The sequence below is a fragment of the Lolium perenne genome, chromosome 2 (genome assembly GCF_019359855.2).
Source record: "Lolium perenne isolate Kyuss_39 chromosome 2, Kyuss_2.0, whole genome shotgun sequence".
Taxonomy (NCBI): Eukaryota; Viridiplantae; Streptophyta; class Magnoliopsida; order Poales; family Poaceae; genus Lolium; species Lolium perenne.
This window is the reverse complement of record NC_067245.2, coordinates 306,698,739-306,716,016: the sequence shown is the minus strand read 5'-3', so window position 1 is coordinate 306,716,016 and position 17,278 is coordinate 306,698,739. Positions and strand designations below refer to the sequence as shown.

Below are 17,278 nucleotides of genomic sequence, written 5' to 3'. Positions count from 1 at the left end.
CAGTGCTTCTCTCTTGAGCTAGCTACCAGCAGCACATGGGCATGAAGCCGTGGACAGATTGATCGTATCCCAAATCCCAATCGATCGGAACTCTTTTGCTCTGCTCCAGAGAAAACAGATCCGTGTTGTGTGGAGGAGATCCTGAAAGGCTGAGGAAATTGCACTTGTGTCGCCATTCGCTGCGTGCGGCCCCGTCGTCTCCCTGTGCCTGCTTTGTTCCATCGATGAAGCCATCCATCGTCACATGTATGAGCTCTGAACGCGCGCATTCAATCAGGAGTCGCCCATACACCATACGACGTGCGCTGCTCTTCTTGACGAAGTACCGGCCATGGACGATGGACCACCCACCGGAGTTGCCATCGTGCCTTGTCATCGTTGCCCGTCGGTGTATGCGAGAATATTTCGATCACTCCAAGGCAGTATCATGGAATGTCGAACACGCATCATATTGCAGTATCTCAATGCTGCAACATTGTAAACGTAAACTACAAGCCGTATGTGTACATGTCAAAATTAATATACCGTCTCGATTTCCCAGTAGTACATCTTCTGCAGTGTACGTGTACCGGCGGGGCAGTATAAAGGTGTATGTAACACACGAGCAAGGGTGGCAGCGGCGGAGCTAAAGATTCAAAGCAACCGTAACAATGGCAATCCGCGGCGGCACCGCAGTCCTGGCGCTCCTCCTCGCCGCGGCGATACTCTCCTCAGCCGCCACGGCGGTCACGACCGGCGAGGCGCGCAAGGTGCTGTCGACGAAGGGCTGCCCGGCCGACCCGTTCTGCCCGTGGGAGGCCGTCAAGTTGGGCGCGTGCGCCGCCGCGCTCGGCGTCGTGGACGCGCAGGCCGGTGCGCAGCTCGGGAGCAAGTGCTGCGAGCTCGTCAGCGGGCTGGTTGCCGCGGAGGCGGCCGCGTGCCTCTGCATCGCCGCCAAGGAGAGCGTGCTCGGCGTCGTCACCGCGGAGTGGTCCGTCGGCGTCGAGCTCCTCGCCAGCACCTGCAAGAAGGAGATCCCCGACGGCTTCAAGTGCGTGTGATTGCTTGGTGCAAGCTGCGAGCGTCGTCCAAGTGAAAATAGCGATTTCTCTTCTCTGGCTTCTGACTTGTGAACATTTGCATACTGTCAATTTGCTTCAGAAGTGTATTTGCACGATGGAGTGGAAAATTTTGTTTTTTTTAGAAGAAGTATTGCTTTCTTTGACTTCTGAGTTGTGAACATTGCATATTGTCCTTTTGCTCAGGAAGTGTATTCAGTTGCATGAACCGTATATGAATCAACACAAGTTTAATCACTATGCTTTTGCACGAAGAAAATATTATGGATGTGTCTAACATCGACGGTAGAATGACATTAACGGTTTTTGTGGATTGAAATTAGGGAAATGATACAGGCAAGCGCCGCACGAGCGCGTCTCCCGTGCGACGGATGCGTCGCGATTCGCGCATCGCCATCTAAGGGGCCGCGTGTGGTGGTGGGCCTCGTGGTGGACGGGTGGGCGGGCAAATGTTTGGACACCGCATATCTGGATGCCTGGTCGGATGGTGGGCTCCACCTGTAAGTGAGTGGCGTTTGAATTTCGGGAACCGTGCCATTTCTCCTTTGTTTTTTCGTCCGAACCGCTCACAGTTCTTCGCTCTTTCTCTCTCCTCTATCTCCGGCGACGCGGAGGCGATTCGTGGCGGAGCTCGATTCTTCGCCGTTTTTTCTTCGATTCTTCGGCGGCGACCGGTAGATCCGTCGCCGCGCTCAAGGTGGTGAGTCTCCGCGCTTCTCCCCGTGTGCGTTTTGTACGCATTCCTCTCGCCCTCTCTCTCTGCACCGCATCGCACCGAGCCACGCCTCTCTCCCACTCTCCGGCGACGAGTCCGGTGGACGGCCGTAGGCGCGGACAGAATCGGGCGCGACCTCCCCCTCACCTCTCTCTCCGGCTTCCATCTCACCCCCTCGCCTCGGGTTGGTGCGGGTGTATGCTCCGACCTGAGGTATGGCGCCTCCAAATCACGCGATGGGTGCCCAATTCGTTGGTTCCACCTTGGATTTATGATGGTTGTTGGTAGATCTGGATGCCTCTGATGCGTAGCCGTAGATGAATTTGGGTATACCCTGTATTTTTCGTCCTAGGGTTATGATTCCCCCCGCCCCTTCATACTTGTTCGTCTGCTCCCAGATTCGCTCTGTGTATGTAGGCATATGGAGGTTTAGGCAAACTCGTGACATATTTCCTGATGCTTTGGATGATGCGAGCCATGGTTTTTCAGCTTGACTCGCTGCATGGTTTTGGAATTTACCTTCTTATTATGCCATGGACCAACATCAAGGTTTGGAGTAATGATTTTGTTCCCCGCCGCTAGCCTCGGGTTCGTGTTTTCCGGCCCGATTGGATAGGAAAGGCGCGGCGGAGGGAAGGCGCGTCCCCGGCGTGTACCTGTTGTGGACGTTGAGGTCTCGGCCCGTCATCCCCCGTTGCTTCTCGCACGCGGGTCGGCGGAATTGTCCCCAGCTTAGTATACACTGGTTGTCTCCTTCAGCGTTCGCGCAGCAAGGTGGTCAAGTTGTATGTGCTGCTGGTAGTTCAGTTGTAGGTTCCTTTTTTGTGAAGTTTTGATGCCTCCTGCGCGGTCGATTTTTTGGATTTTTGGAAGCTGTTTTTGGCCTGTGGTAGTTTCTTCGGGGAGAGTGGTAGGGATTTTCTTTTTCAGATGCAACCTACATGCCTAGAATAGTCAGATCTGTTGCATACCTACATGTTGTTGTTTGTTTCCATCATTTTTTATAGCTTGTGGTGGACTAGCTGTAATTTTTTTGTACTGGTTTGCTGAAGTTTCATGCCCCTGATGTGGCATTTTTGTATTAGGTTTTCTAGATGGCCTGCCCTGCTATGGATGGATTTTCTTTTGGGAGCTTCTTCATGTTCTATAGAGTAGAAGTGTATGTAGGGATCTTGTTTTTTCTTTGCGATACCTTTATCACATATCCCTGCATTTCTAATATATTTTATCTGGTAGTTGTGTTCACCATATAAGTGTGATGTGTTTTGTAGAATTAGTTGGCGATGTAGACTGTTTCTGATGTCCATGTCTACTTTTTTATATCTGGCCACTAGTGAATAAGTTTATGTGAGAGCAAGCATTTAGATGAACATGCGTGGGTTTTTTTTTGTGCAGGCAACAGTTTGATGGCTAGGAGGAAGGGAGTACGAAACAAGGCTGCTGTCAAAGGGAAAGCAGTACGGAAGCGTCACCATGTAAGTTCTCATGCGGCATAACCATGTGTTTCTTTTTGCATAATAATATCGCACATTTTCCCGAATCATCTATGTTGAACTTTAAATTTGATACAACATTTAATATCGTAGCACTCCCGAAGTTCTTGTTTAATGTTTTTTGCCATATATATGATGATTTTCTTGTGTCTCCAAGGTTTTATATTTCCATGTAGTTGCCATTGTCCTTTTTTTTCCTAACTACCTATTTATGCCGCAATTACTGCCAGGTTTCCTGTTCACTGTCACCATATATATACATCCATTATACTTTGTGTTTTCCAAGGATTTTTATTCCATGTTTATGCCATTGTCCTTATTTTCCTAACTACCTATTTTATGCCTCAATTACTGCCAGATTTCCTGTTCACTGTCACCATATATATACATCCATTATACTTTGTGTTTATTCCATGTATATGCCATTGTTCTTTTTTGTTTTTTCTAACTACCTAATTATGATGTACTACTGTCGGGGTTTCTTTTTGTTCAGTGTCACCAAATATATATGCATTTTTATTTCTGGTTTCGTAGTTTTACTTCCATGTAGATGGCACTATCCTTTTGTGTTTTTGTAGCTACCTACTACTGCTGGTTTCATGCTTTTTCGCTATTCTTATTTTTCCACAGGGTTCCAGTATAGACAGGAATAGGGCCTCTCCAGCTCCGGTAATTAAGCTTTATGAAAGCTTGACTCCTGAAAAGCGTGAAGCGATAGTAGAAATGGGGCAAGGCAGTTTACTGGACATTAAGTGCGAGCAGCTGCACAACCCAGTGATCAATTGGTTTGTTCAGTGTTATCAGCCCGCAAGAAGAGCTTTTGTTATCCCTTGTCGCGGTGTGATCCCATTGACAGACGAGTCCGTCCGTATAATGACGGGTCTTCCTCAAGGGCAGTTGGATGTCAAATATTACGCTGATTACACGTTAGAGGCTGAAATTTCTGCAAGGCTTTTCCCTGGACTAAGCAGTAGGCCAAGGGTTTCAGAACTTGCAAGGCTGGTTGAGCAATACGATGGTGCTGATGAAACATTTAAGGAACTGTGGATGCTTTTCATCATGTCAACAGTGATTGCCCCTACAACAGATACTAAAATGAGCAACAAATGTTATCCCATGCTGGTAGTTACTAATCTGCTTCATTTTCAGACATTTTTTCCCATATCATCCTGTGTGCCCATCTGAATTTATTGTTTCTTTTTCCTCTTTTTTCTGTGGCATGTATCTATTGCTTCCAAATTACAAAGGCCGACATTGCTCGTGCAAATGAGATGAACATCTGCAAGTTTGTTGCTGTTGAACTACATGAGAGTTTGTCCAATGGGAAGTATACAAAGGGTTGCTTGCTGTACTGCATGGTGAGTAAATTTTCCTCATTTTCCATGTTTTTACATGTAACCTTTTCTTCTTTTTTCTCTGCTATATATATAATTTGTTTCAAATTTTGTTGTTGTTTTGTGTGGTAATACCAGTTGCGATATTTTGATGCTCTTGAGACAAATCATTTGGAGCTTGAGATTGAGGACGCTCCATTTGCTATCAACGCATGGTCGAAATTAGCCATCGATGCGGTCGGGGCACTTGATGCGCAGGAGTATGATACAACCACTTTTGGGGCAATGCAGGTATGCATTTTTTTTGTGTGTTTTCACATGTGTTACACACTCTGTGTTTTCTGATTCAACATCTTGTATCTACCATATTTTTTAATATGTGTTTTTTATTGTGAATTTATGAAACAATACAGCTGAAGGATGAGTACAAAGAGGAATTTGCTACAGGGATGGCCCTTTTGGTGGCCCTGATGGTTTTGATGCTTGGATGAAAATTAATACACACCCCACTTGCACAAAGAAGGTATACTAGCTTTTATGCCCCCATTTTTTTGCTACTGCATATGATCTCTCGTACAGAGGATTTTTTCTTGTAGCAATCCCACAGTTTTTTATGGATAATTAAGGTGGCGCAGTGGCGTATATGGCATTTTTTTAGCTTAACTATGTATGGGTTCATCTTAGCTATTTTTTGTAAATAATCTGGTATCCACTTCTAATCAATTTTGCTAGCCATTTCTAATCAACATGGTAGCCACTTCTAAATAAGGTGGTAGTTGCTTTTTTTGTTGTAAATTACTTGGCCATTAAAGAAGCTAGCATTTTTAGGATCGCAAATTGATTGCACCCTTTTCCATTATGTCCGCCAACAGATCGCAAATCACCGCGAAGTACAAGAGAATGTCGATTGGACAATGTTTAAATATCAATGGCTACTGGCTAGCATACAAATAATTTCTCACATTCAAACTTGTAATACTTTTTTTGACACATCTACTCAAATATTTTGGTCACTGTCTAGCATTACTGACATGCATCGATCTGCAACATTTGGGACACATCTCTCACTCGACCTTATTTATGTGTATTGGCATTCTTGAAAAATGTCAAATCTGCATATGTGTAAACATCTACTTGTGCAGAAGACCACTGCATTAAAAGCATAAGATTAGATCAACCTTGGGCGCAGGAAGTACAAGCAATATCCAAGAAATCTTAGAGCTGATGGAATTTATGCATGTCGTGTTTGTACAGCTAGGTGGAATAGGCTTTTTGTTCGCTAGCTCTGCTCCATCTCTACTTTAATTTATTCGCATTAGCACTCTACTCTGACCGCAGCCATACTCGGCATGCGCTAGCTAAGCGGAGCAGAGCTCAATACTGTTTGACGCTCCAACGCCGAACCCGTGTGAAATCATAGTCCAGCTCAAAATAATCGATTCAACAAACTTCAGGCTGGAAAATACATTATGACAAATAACAAGTGGATGAACGTTACGCTAGAATCATTATAAGCTTTTTAGTTAGATCGACATTTTCTTCTCTCGTTACCCGAAGAATACGTCGCAATTTATCTCACATGCCGGTAAACATAGCTGATATGTCATAACTTCATACGCTTTGTCTGAAATTCTTCTCTCTTTATCAATCTCCCTTCAAAGACAACGACATACGACACATCCTACTACCCCGTCTTGTCCCTTCTCTCACCCTGGCAAGACTATCCACCCCGGGACGTCAGGCACCATGACCTGAGCAGCGGCTTCCCTGTCCCGAGGCGCTACAGCGAGTTTCCAAATCCCAAGCATTACCGGCAGCAGCCCCGCCCCAAGCAAATGGGAGCTCCTGCACCCGAGCAAAGCAGCGCTCCCCTTCTTTTTTTCTGGCACAAAATCGACTGTATCTGGTGTGAGGAACATGGATCCGGGCTCTCCATGGCAGAATTGCAGCCAGCAACCTCGATGCCCTCTCCCCAGATCTTCGGCCTCCCCACATCTCGTCCCTGCACTCTATTGTTGATCATCCCCTCTCTGCCAGCCTAGTGTCGGCCTCACCTCCTCATCCTTGCAACCCACCGGTACCACCGCTCACCGGCGGATCCGGGAGGCACGAAGGGGAGAGGAGCGCGCCGGGGAAATCCAGAACAAGGCGAGGAAGGGAGTACCTCGGCGGCGCGCCGGAGAAGCCAACGTGCAACCCGATGGGGTCGGTGGTCGGTGGTCGGCGCTCGGTGGGCTAGGTGGGGTTGTTTTTCCCGCGTCTCGCGTGTGGCCGGCGCTCGGGAGGGATAGAAAGGAAAGAGAGGAATCGATAGACTGCTAGGTTTGAAACAGCTTGACCGTTTTTGACTAAAGCGGTGGCAGGTCCCGTAATTACTATCGAACAATGAGGGCAAGAAAAGACGGACGAACAAGAAGCCTTATTTTCTTTATTATTAGGTATAGATTTACTGGTAGCTAGGACTAAGTTAAATGGCAGTTTCTACTGTTTTTACTAGCAGCTAGTACTAAATTAAATGGCAGTTAGTAGAAGAGAATTTGGTAGCCACTTCTAAATAATTTGGTAGTTGTGTGTTTTTTGTGAATGTTGTTTTTGGAATTATCTGGTTGTACAATCTTTTGTTTCTGTTGTGTCTAATTGGTTATATCTGCTTTCGTTTGTTGCAAGAAGGATTAAAGCATCCACCTTAATGCAATCTTTTGCATCTCGGACTCAATGGTTTGTTGAGTACTCTTGTTCAAGGTTTGACAACTATGAGTGAGTCAGATTTGGATACCGAAGTTAGTGATGATGAAGGAACTGATGATGAAGTCGAAGAACATGAAGACATAGAATTATCTTCACATGAAGCAGATCAGGAGGAAGGAAGAGGTTCACCAGCTGCTACTAAAATAGTTGGTCGTAGAATCCGCCATTATGTGAAGGAGGTAGCACCTACAGATAAAGAAGTTCAGGGGAATGAATTTGTTCTTGTATATCCAGATGCAAGCAATAGTCCAGATGCAAGCAATAGTCCAGATGCAAACACTAGTGCTGTCGCATCCCCTTGCGACACAAAAGCTGATGAAACAAACAAGATATCGCTTTGGCTAATACTAAAGATGCAAGTTATAGCGAATCTCCTCCCTGCCATGCATTCACAGATAATGATTCCATCACTCAAGTGACTTGGATACATCCGATTGCACGAATGAAGTCAAGTGCGGGCCTGATTCACCATTAGAGTGTACACAGAGAGATGATGAAATGATAAAGGGGAGTGCAAATGGTCTTGCAATGGTGTTGAGCAAAAGGAAGAAGCATACCATAGGAACCTCGTCTAAAGCAAGTGCTCACACAAAGGACAATAATGCAATTGCAATAGAGCTTACTACACCAATTGGTCGTGCGCTCACAATTCATGAGAGGTAAGTAGTTTTGCTAAATTCATGTTTTGATAGCTTTCAGCTTCATAATGCCTATCTGAATTTTAACACATACTTATCTGTTAACAAATACTGCAGAATCTGGCAGCTGAAAATCTCTTTTTGTGTTTGTGTTTTCTGCAGTGATAAAACTGATTCGAATGTAATGCCACCGGCCATGAAGTAGAGAAAACAGTGCACGATTCTAGGTGTGAAGTTGCATCCGGAAATCCTTAAAGAAGAGGTTTGGTGTTTTTAATCTTTTTTTTTTTGCACACTGGCCATGAAGCTGTAATTTTACTTTTTTGGTGTTTTCCCTCCAGTGTTTTTACTTTATCTGTATGCAGGAAACGGCTCAGAATCCCAAGCATTACACCGTCAAGGAAATCTCCAAGGCTCGCAAGTATTTCTGCTGTAAGCAACTCAGAGATACCAACCGAAGGTACAAAAACTGTTGATGTTGCTGTTGATGGAGTAGGAAGCAGAGATTCCATTGGTGTTTTTACGCAAGCTTCATCACAAGTGGATGGGAAGTCATTAAGAACAGCCATTGTACTTTCACCCACAAATAAGACAACAAACTCTCAAAATATGTCCTGAAGTGGTGTCGCTGATGGGAAAACTTTGAGTACCGCTATTGCTATTTCCCCATCTGTTGCATCTATGACACCAAAGCAACCATTGCTTTAACCAAGAGCAACGAGAGCAAACAGATTTCATCAAGCGATGGGAAATGCAAGGACACCGCTATTGCAATCTCTTCGACTATTACTGAACAGCAGCAATTGATCCAAAGTGCTGAAGGGAATCTGTGCAAGCCCATTACGGCATTCGCTGATGCTAATAGAACAAGGAAACCATGGGCACTGTCTCCTCAAGTCAAGGCACGCCTAGGCATACCTGGCCTGCAGAGGGGCAGCCCTGCTAGTGTATCTCCAGAAGTTGCAGAAGCTGTTCGGAAATTCTCCGAATCTGTGGTGAAGTCCGGTTTCTTGTCAAGGTTTGCTGCCAACCAGTCAAGCTCAGCAGGAGATGGTTCACGGAAAAGGAAGCATATGAGCGAAGGAACATCATCATCTGGTGCTACTAGAGATAACCGTGTTGGTATGTTCACTCCACCGGGTTTTGATCTTGGGTTCAGCTCACCAGACACTATAGTTAGTGATTCTCAAAAAGAAGAGTTCTCATCGCAAGAATATGCGGTCCTAAGTCCATACCACCTATTGCTCCATTAGATTGGGCAGGTCCATCAGGTATTTCTTCTTTCTCTCCATTTCTTTTGATCACATGTATTTTGTGCACTGTTTTGTTTTTTGCATCTCAGCATAGTTTTTTGTGCTACTGTCTGTGTCTTTTTTTACATGCCCATGATAATAGTGTACACATGAGATTAAACATGTATATGCACATAATTAAAAATACACTTTTTTCATAATGTATATGCAGCTAGCAGGGATGATTTTGAAGAGTTTCAATTTTCAGAAGAAGTTCAAGCAGTTATCGCAGGAGATGCCGTTCAACTGAGCGAGAAAGGTATGGCAGAACTTGCAAGATATGAGGAATTGTCAAAGGCGTTCATTGCGAGGCAAAAAGCATTGCAAATTGCTTCAGCACCTTCAGTGTCATTAGGGGCTTCTAATCTGCATAGTGTCACTCCAAAGGTTCATCCATGCAAAGTTAGGGTGAAGAAGTCATCACACTTTATGCAGTCACCATTTGACAGTTCAATAAAAGTTAGTGCTGAGCAGGAAGAAATTTACCGGCTCATGCTCGAACAAGCATCAGAGGCCAGTGAAATCACAGATTAGGACGTAAGCCTTTTTTTTTATGTTCTTTTTTCCCAATATAGTGTGTTCTCATTTTCTACCTATCTGTATATCCATGCCTACAAACCAAAATGCAGCACATTTTGGATACTAACTTAAGTTTATTTTTTATTTTTCCTCATAAACATCAGGTACCAAATCATCAAGTACCATGATAGTTTCACGACCACAAATGATTTAGCTAATTCAGTTCATGGAAGAGGTGAACTCTCAAACCACTCGTATGGAAGTTGGCATTGAGTATCTTCGCGCACCAACACTTCGGTCGGGAAGATGATTGTTCCGTACCAAGTATCTCGTTTACTTGCTCAATGGGGAGTTCCAGAAGAAAGCACTTGTTTCCATGTTCAAGAGGACTGAGAATCATTCTCTTAGTGTGATGAAGCAAGTGAGTTTGTGTTTTTTTGTATTTACATGTCTACTATCTTTTTTAGCTAGGGGGTGGCTAATCCACTTTTTTTTGTGTGTTTCTTGTTTTATGCAGATCTCATTCCCTGTTTTGGAAGAGGTTCAAAAGGCAAATAAAGAGGGGAATCACTGGTACTGTTTGTCTATGAACTTTCAAGCTGAAAGGTTTGAAGCACTCGATTCCATGCGTTCTCAAGGGGACGAGTCGCTTGTTAGTCATGCAACTCGTCTTATCAATAGTATCAAGGCTTTATGGGAGATACACTACAGCACATCAAAGGTTCAGATCAAGGACTGGAACCGAAGATCATAGATGTGCCAATACAGTGCAAATATGTATGTCATTTTTTCTCTTTACATTTTCTTTTGCTTTTTCAGACTCCCTCATTGTGTGTTTTTTCTTTTTTGCGCATTGCTTATTTAATAATCTAGTTTTCCCCTTTTTTTCATGTGAAAGTTTTGATTGTGGTTTCCACACTATCTATAATATCGACAAGTGGGATGGGCAGAAGGTCCCTGCACTTGCAAAAGATGATGTGCTGAAGTTAAGGAGGATTTATCCATATAGATGGTTAACTGCAGATTTCAATGAAGAGAAAGATAGGTGGAGGTACAACCTATTCAACAATGTAATCAGGTAGGATATCTTCTTTTTTTTCTACTTCTGTTAAATGCATTCTATAGGGGCATGAAGGTTCGAAAAATTCTTGTTGATTGCTTGCTGGTTTTAATGTCTAATTGTCAAAAGTTTACTGTTTTGATTGTCAAAAGGTTCAGAAAATTCTTGTTGATGGCTGCCAGGGTTTAAATCTTTACTGTAACACTTATTAAGTTATTTCTTCACAATTACAATGTTGTTTTAACTGTGAAATAAGTCAAGAGGTAACACTCTAAATGCAAAATGTTGCAAAAAAATGAGAAGTACACAATTATAAGATAATTGGTACCTGGCTGCCAAGTTCATTTCGAATGCTTGCCAAATTCTTGTTGATGGCTGCCAGGGTTTAATGTCTAATTGTCAAAAGTTCTTGTTTCGCTGAGTAATCTTGTGTTATCATCGCTGCTAGAATCCCATCGCCTAGCTGCCAGATTCGCAGCCGCCTAGCTGCCATATTCGCAAGTCCTAGCCTGCCGATTCTCAGCGCATAGTTTGCGAGCCTCCAAAAAACGTAGCTGCCAGATTCTCAACACCTAGCTCCCAGATTCCTAACGCCTAGCTACCAATATAATTGTGCCTGTAAATTATGACTTCAAATTCTCTAGATATAAAATTGCAATGAATACCATGTTCTTAAAAATAGAGACAGATGCAACTGAAAATCACTCACAAGAGAGTAGTTGACAGGCAAAAACCATCAGTACCTCCATCGGATAATCAAGAGATAAGGTTAAACAGACAGATAAGATGTTAGGTGGAGTAGGCGGTGCCTATAGGGGCCGATGTAATTTTCCATCGTGGCGCGCCGCACGGTGTGTTGTTGGCTCCGCCCGAGCATGCCGGCAAGATTCTCATGGATGAACCCAGATTTTCCCCTCCTACTACATCTTATTTTGCTCATTTTTCTCGCTGAGATTCCAACGAAGGTTTTTTGCATAACATTCTCGTGAGTATCCCTTGTTGCATGGTTTCCAAAAAATTGGGGACAAAGGATTCATCTCAATTTCAACAGCTTGTTGGTATCTACCAATTCGAATCTGGCAGCTACACATTAGTAATTTGGGAGCTATACCGCTAGAATTTGGCAAATATCATAGTACTGGTACCCTAATTAATCAGTGACAATGACAATTCTGTAAATCATGCACTGTAAATTTGGCTACTAGGTGTAATTAACCTGGTAATTAGGTACTAATTCTAGCTAGCACTTTTTTTGTTGATACTATTGCAAAAAAAACTGAGACGTGCATAGCTAATTGCTAAGTTCGTCCTGACTGCCTGCCCAATTATTTATGGCTGCCAGGTTCTAATGCATAGCGGCTAAATGATCATTGACTAGTGATTTATTAGTACCGTGATCGCCAGATTTTCAGCACCTAGCTGCTGGATTCGCATGTCCTAGCTGCCAAATTCCAAAAAATCCTAGCCTCAAAATTTTGCGAAGTCATAGCTGCCATATTAACAAGACCTAGATACCAGATTTCGATGTATGGCTGCCAAAATAATTATGCTTGTGAATTGTGACTTCAAAATCTCTACTCCTAATTTTAATACCCTAGATGACGGGACACCTTTTCTCACATGCATGCACAACAGGTTAAGCAGAAAAGTAGTCAGGTGCATGAGTGCGGTGGTGTGGGATGCATGCAATGTAGTCCGGGCCCATCATAACACTTCACGAGCATGGAAACGTCAAGCTGGGAAACCGCCGCACGGGAGGGGTGCGCGTGCAGCGCCGCCGCGTAGTCCCATCGCCTTTGTCTAGATTTTCCCTTTTAAATATAGGGGTCGCGGGGTTAGCTACTGCTGCATGCAAACTCGCATAACCACAGTTTGAGGCAACTGCATAACCACAGTAGCTAGTGTGCGGCGCTCGCTAGGTACAATCTGGTAGCCAAGCCTAATTAAATTGGAAATTCATGACTTCCAAAGTAGGATGCATAACCACGCTTGAAGCAACTGGAATTTTCAAAGTCCATGAACACGGCACTGCCTAACACTACCATTTTTGGTACCAGCAGATATCTTATGTAATAAATAGACATAAATAGATATTAGTTCTCATTATTTTTGCCTAAAACAACTTGATAGGAATGGAGTCAAATAACATTACAGTAACTGGAATATGTCCCATAATTGAAGATCATTTTACATTCAAGAACAAATCATCAGTACTTCTTAATTCTCATCTGCGAGCTCTCCTCTCTGTGTACATGTCCTGAAATCATGTTGTGTGGAACCACACTGTTTGCAAACACGTATTTCTTTTCTCCCTATATCCAGTGGTTTTTGGAAAGCTTTCTTGCGTTTCCTACCCTTAGTGTTTGATACACGAGGATCTCGTATGTTGTTTGCTTGTGATGTTTCTGAAGGTTCTGCATCTGTGAATCCCCCATTGTGAGCTGTGGCAGTACTGTTATTCGCCGCAGATGTTGAGGAACCTGTTGATTTTCTTTTCTGGCATGGGGGCTTGCGTGCTCGGGGTCCAGTGCTTGGTACCTGTGGAGGGACTTGTTGTGTAGGACAATTTGCCTGGGCTGTTTGGGTAGATGGATTTTCTGCAGGATCTGTAGCACTTGATGTAGCTACTTTTTTAGCTCTCTTTTCTGTTTCTCTTTTTAGTGCTGCCAAGTCTTTTTTCATAGCTTTCATGTGCATGCGAACTATTTTCCGGCCATCTTCTGTTTCATTCCCACACATTGCAAGACCTTTGAACTCGTTGCAATTTACCGAAAGCCACATTTTCTTTCTTGATTCTTCTGGCATAACAGCTGGTTGTCCAGGAAGCTCTTCAACTAGATTTTCTTGTGCACTCCATGTCCATCTGCGGAGGACATATTTCAGTGGGAACTCACAGACTCCTAGCTGCACCATTGCCTGCAATTTTATGTCAAATTAGACATTTTTTCATCTTTTTTTCACCATTGAATTGAACACAAAGTATATCATGTTAAACGTTATCAAAGTACAGACTAAATGTATCAACGATTATGTTTTTTTACCTTGAGAATGTGACAACAGACTATGCCATCCCTTTCAAACTTGCAGCATGTGCATCTGTAATTCTCATTGGGAGGATCAGCATAGACTTCATAGGCTCTGTTGTGGTACTGTGGAACAAATTTTGTTATGCAGTAAACCTCATATCTGTTTTCACCTATCGGTTTTATGTTATATGACATGCTGGACTGCATTTCAAACTGAAATCTATGATAGATGTTTTTGGTGTACAGTTTTTCCACCTGCTGCTCTATTGGGTGCCAACACCACTTTTTAGCCGTTAGGAGGGATGAATCTGATTCTTCCTTGTTCTCTGCTTTCATAATTTTTGCTTGGATATCTTCAGATCTTTGAACGAACTCAATCACCGAGTTTGTGGAAGTTATGTACTTTTTCAGAACTGCATTGAAGCCTTCACTACGCTGAGTTGTCTGTAGGAAAGGATAGAACTTGTGCATAAAGTATGCAGGGACCCAGTTGCTTCTTTTTTTATACAGAGCTGCAATTTTCTCATGCCCTTGGATATTAAATTTGTTTATCATTAAGGTCCATCTTGTCTCAAAATCTTCCGTGTTAAGCTACGATTGATGCAATCATTCATCTCTTCCCTGAGTCTCTGGTATCTTTGCAACAAACGGGCCAACCTCTTCGTTGCTTTGTCTACAATATGCCATCTACAGTTTCGATGCGTTGTGTTTGGGAAGACCTTTTCCATTGCAGCACGCATAGAACCATCCTGGTCTGTTATCATGTTTGTTGGGGCAACTCCATCCATTGCAATCAGGAACGACTCGAAAAGCCATATGTAGCTCTCGCTAAGCTCATTCTTTAGGAAACCGCAACCTAGTTGAATCGACTGACCATGATTGTTTATTCCAATGAATGGTGCGAAAGGCATTTTGTATTTGTTTGTCATGTATGTTGCGTCGAAAGATACACAGTCATTGAAGGACTTGTATGCTTTTCTTGCAGCACTATCTACCCAAAACAAGTATTGGACACGGTCCTCATCATCCAGTTTGTATCGGTAGTAGAAATCCTTGTCTCGCAACTTCGTGGCCTCAAAGTATGCCATGGTATCCTGCATATCAGTATACTTGTTTTTTGCTCGTAGTGTTGATCTGAAATTTGCCAATTCTTTCGGGGTATATGGCACACCTTCAATCGACTCGTACAGCGTAGCCATCACTTGCATCATTCTCGCTTGTTTCCATGTTAACCGAGTGTAGGATTCTAATGAAGTCTTGGTCTTCTTGTGGTATATCCTTGTGTGAGCGTAAGAAACCAGTCAAGGACCACTTTAACAGAAGGGGGTGATTGTGTTCATCACAGAATTCTGTCACTAACCAGCTTCCATTCCTGACCTTTAAAGCCATTCTAGCTGGACAGTCAGTCCTAACGTTGTTGTTCTTCATTCTTTCTGGCACAACTGGGTTAGGTTTTTGGGTATCCTCTTTTGTTTTTGCTTGGTGACCAGATTTGTGACAAACCATAGCTGCTCTTATTAGCTCACCAGTAACCTCAGATTTTTTTCTGTAATTGTACCTTATTCCAAAACCCCTCCTGCGTGCAAATGCCAAGTAGTGCCGCTGGGCATCTTCAAGTGTATCGAATCTCATGCTTGCAGTTGGCGCATGCGGGGTCGACACTACTTCTGGATTTGCTTCATTGCCAATGTTCTGTCCACGTGGAGGAGTGTGCTGACCACTGGATTCCGGAAGTGTAATCTCAGTGTATGCTGCCTCAGATGACAGAGCTATGGAGCTGCCCCCTTCATTGTGTGTTCCTGCAGAAAACAAATGTATTTTTTTAGTAATGAGTTACTGCCAGTATGTGGATGTACATAAAACAAGTGATTAGGCCAGGGAGCAATAATGTGGTAGTTCTTGTCTTCTTTTTGCAATTTATAGGTGGAAGTTGTGTCTGTGGAAATCTATATGGTTGTTTTTCCTTTTTTGTCTACCAAATTATTGTGGAATCAAGTAGTCTGGTATTTGCTCATAATTAACATGGATACCGCTTTGGTAGTTTATCTCGGCAACTAACCTGGTAGTTATTTTTGGCCACTAACCTGGTAGTTTTATCTCGGCAACTAACCCGGTAGTTTATCCGCAAAAGTTATATGTGTTATTTTTTGCTCTGTTCATACTGACCTGTCTTACTAGATCCTGCATGATCTGATAAAGTAACTGCTGGTACTTCCATTTGCATATTCATGTTCATCTCCTTTTCTGCAACCTGCATCAAAGTTTGTTCAAAGTAGTCAGTTGATCTGATCCTTCCATGTTTACCTTGTCATGGTAATACAGGAAGAAGATCTGATCCTTTTTTTCCAATGTTGATCAAATGAAGGTGCAGAAAAAGAAGATCTGATCCCTTTTTCAAAGTTGATCAAAAGTAAGGTGCAGAAAAGCATGCAAGATTAATGCGGAGAACCAATATCTTGGCTTGTCAAGTTTCTACCAGATTTTTATTTTGATGAGCCCTTATGTTGGTTCTACCAGATTTCTTATTTGTTGGGATTTGCTACGTTTTCCCCATCTATTTTGCTTGTTCATAGATACAGAATCCCAGAAGTATCTACTGTGTTTACAGAATGCGATGGGAAAAATCTACCGTGTTCAACCCATCGTGTTCTTATGGATCAACCTACTGTGTACAATCCCAGAAGTATATTTCTTCAGTAACAAGTTATTTCTTATGGATCAACCTACTGTGTTCTTCTCTACAAGATGAGTTTTTCTAGCCGATTTTTGAGGTGTGAGACAAGGGAGGTGAGACGGACTACTTTTTCCCTGTGAAAGGTGCTCATACCTGTATTGGAATCTTCGAATTTTAGTTCTTCTAGATGTAGGAGGTCTTCAGTTTCTCTGCCATGGTTTTCCCCTTCTTCAGATCCTGTTCGTCGTTCTCTCCTCAAGATCTAGTTCTGTTTTCAGGCTGATTTGTCTTGAGGAAGAAGGAGATCGTCAGGGGTAGGGACCACCTGGCTAATTAATGGGGTGGGGCTGGCAGGAGAGCTGTCGGGAGGGAGGCATTTTTCCCGCTTGCTACGCGCGCTCTCGTCACGTGGGTGGGGCCCAATCGATTTGTCTTGAGCGAGAAGAAAACGTCGTGGGTGGGATGTGCTGCGCCAGCCAGCTAACGTGGGTGGGCCCGAAACCGTCGCACGGGCAGGGCAGATGTGCGGCGCCGCCGCGTAGTCAAGTCCTTGAAATTAAGCCCAAGTTTTTACTGCTTATTTTGTTGGATCATTATCATGTTGAGTTGTTAGGCTTGCCTTTTGTTGAGCCTAAAAAGAATACATATGTCAAAACATGGGAGCCTGTTGAACAACCAAATAAACGCCCTTTCAGTGTTTCCAGCGTGCGAGAGCAAATAT

At 43.4% G+C, this 17,278-nt stretch overlaps 1 protein-coding gene and 1 long non-coding RNA gene across 2 annotated transcripts; one reads left to right on the top strand and one right to left on the bottom strand.

Moving 5' to 3' along the window:
* The first annotated feature begins 594 nt into the window (after positions 1-594).
* Positions 595-1,295, top strand: LOC127330818 (uncharacterized). Its single transcript, XM_051356902.2, has one exon. It carries the CDS (start codon positions 651-653, stop codon positions 1,038-1,040), a length of 390 nt encoding a protein of 129 aa, XP_051212862.1. The 5' UTR covers positions 595-650; the 3' UTR covers positions 1,041-1,295.
* A 14,015-nt stretch (positions 1,296-15,310) lies between these two features.
* On the bottom strand, positions 15,311-17,075 carry LOC139835351 (uncharacterized). The gene is made up of 3 exons (XR_011751154.1): positions 16,711-17,075; positions 16,050-16,134; positions 15,311-15,682 (listed from the first exon to the last, which is right to left on the bottom strand). It is a non-coding gene; the product is annotated as an uncharacterized lncRNA (long non-coding RNA).
* Positions 17,076-17,278: the final 203 nt, after the last annotated feature.

Coding starts and splice junctions, on each gene's coding strand:
- LOC127330818 (XM_051356902.2), top strand. CDS start 651: ATGGCAATCCGCGGCGGCACCGCAGTCCTGGCGCTCCTCCTCGCCGCG.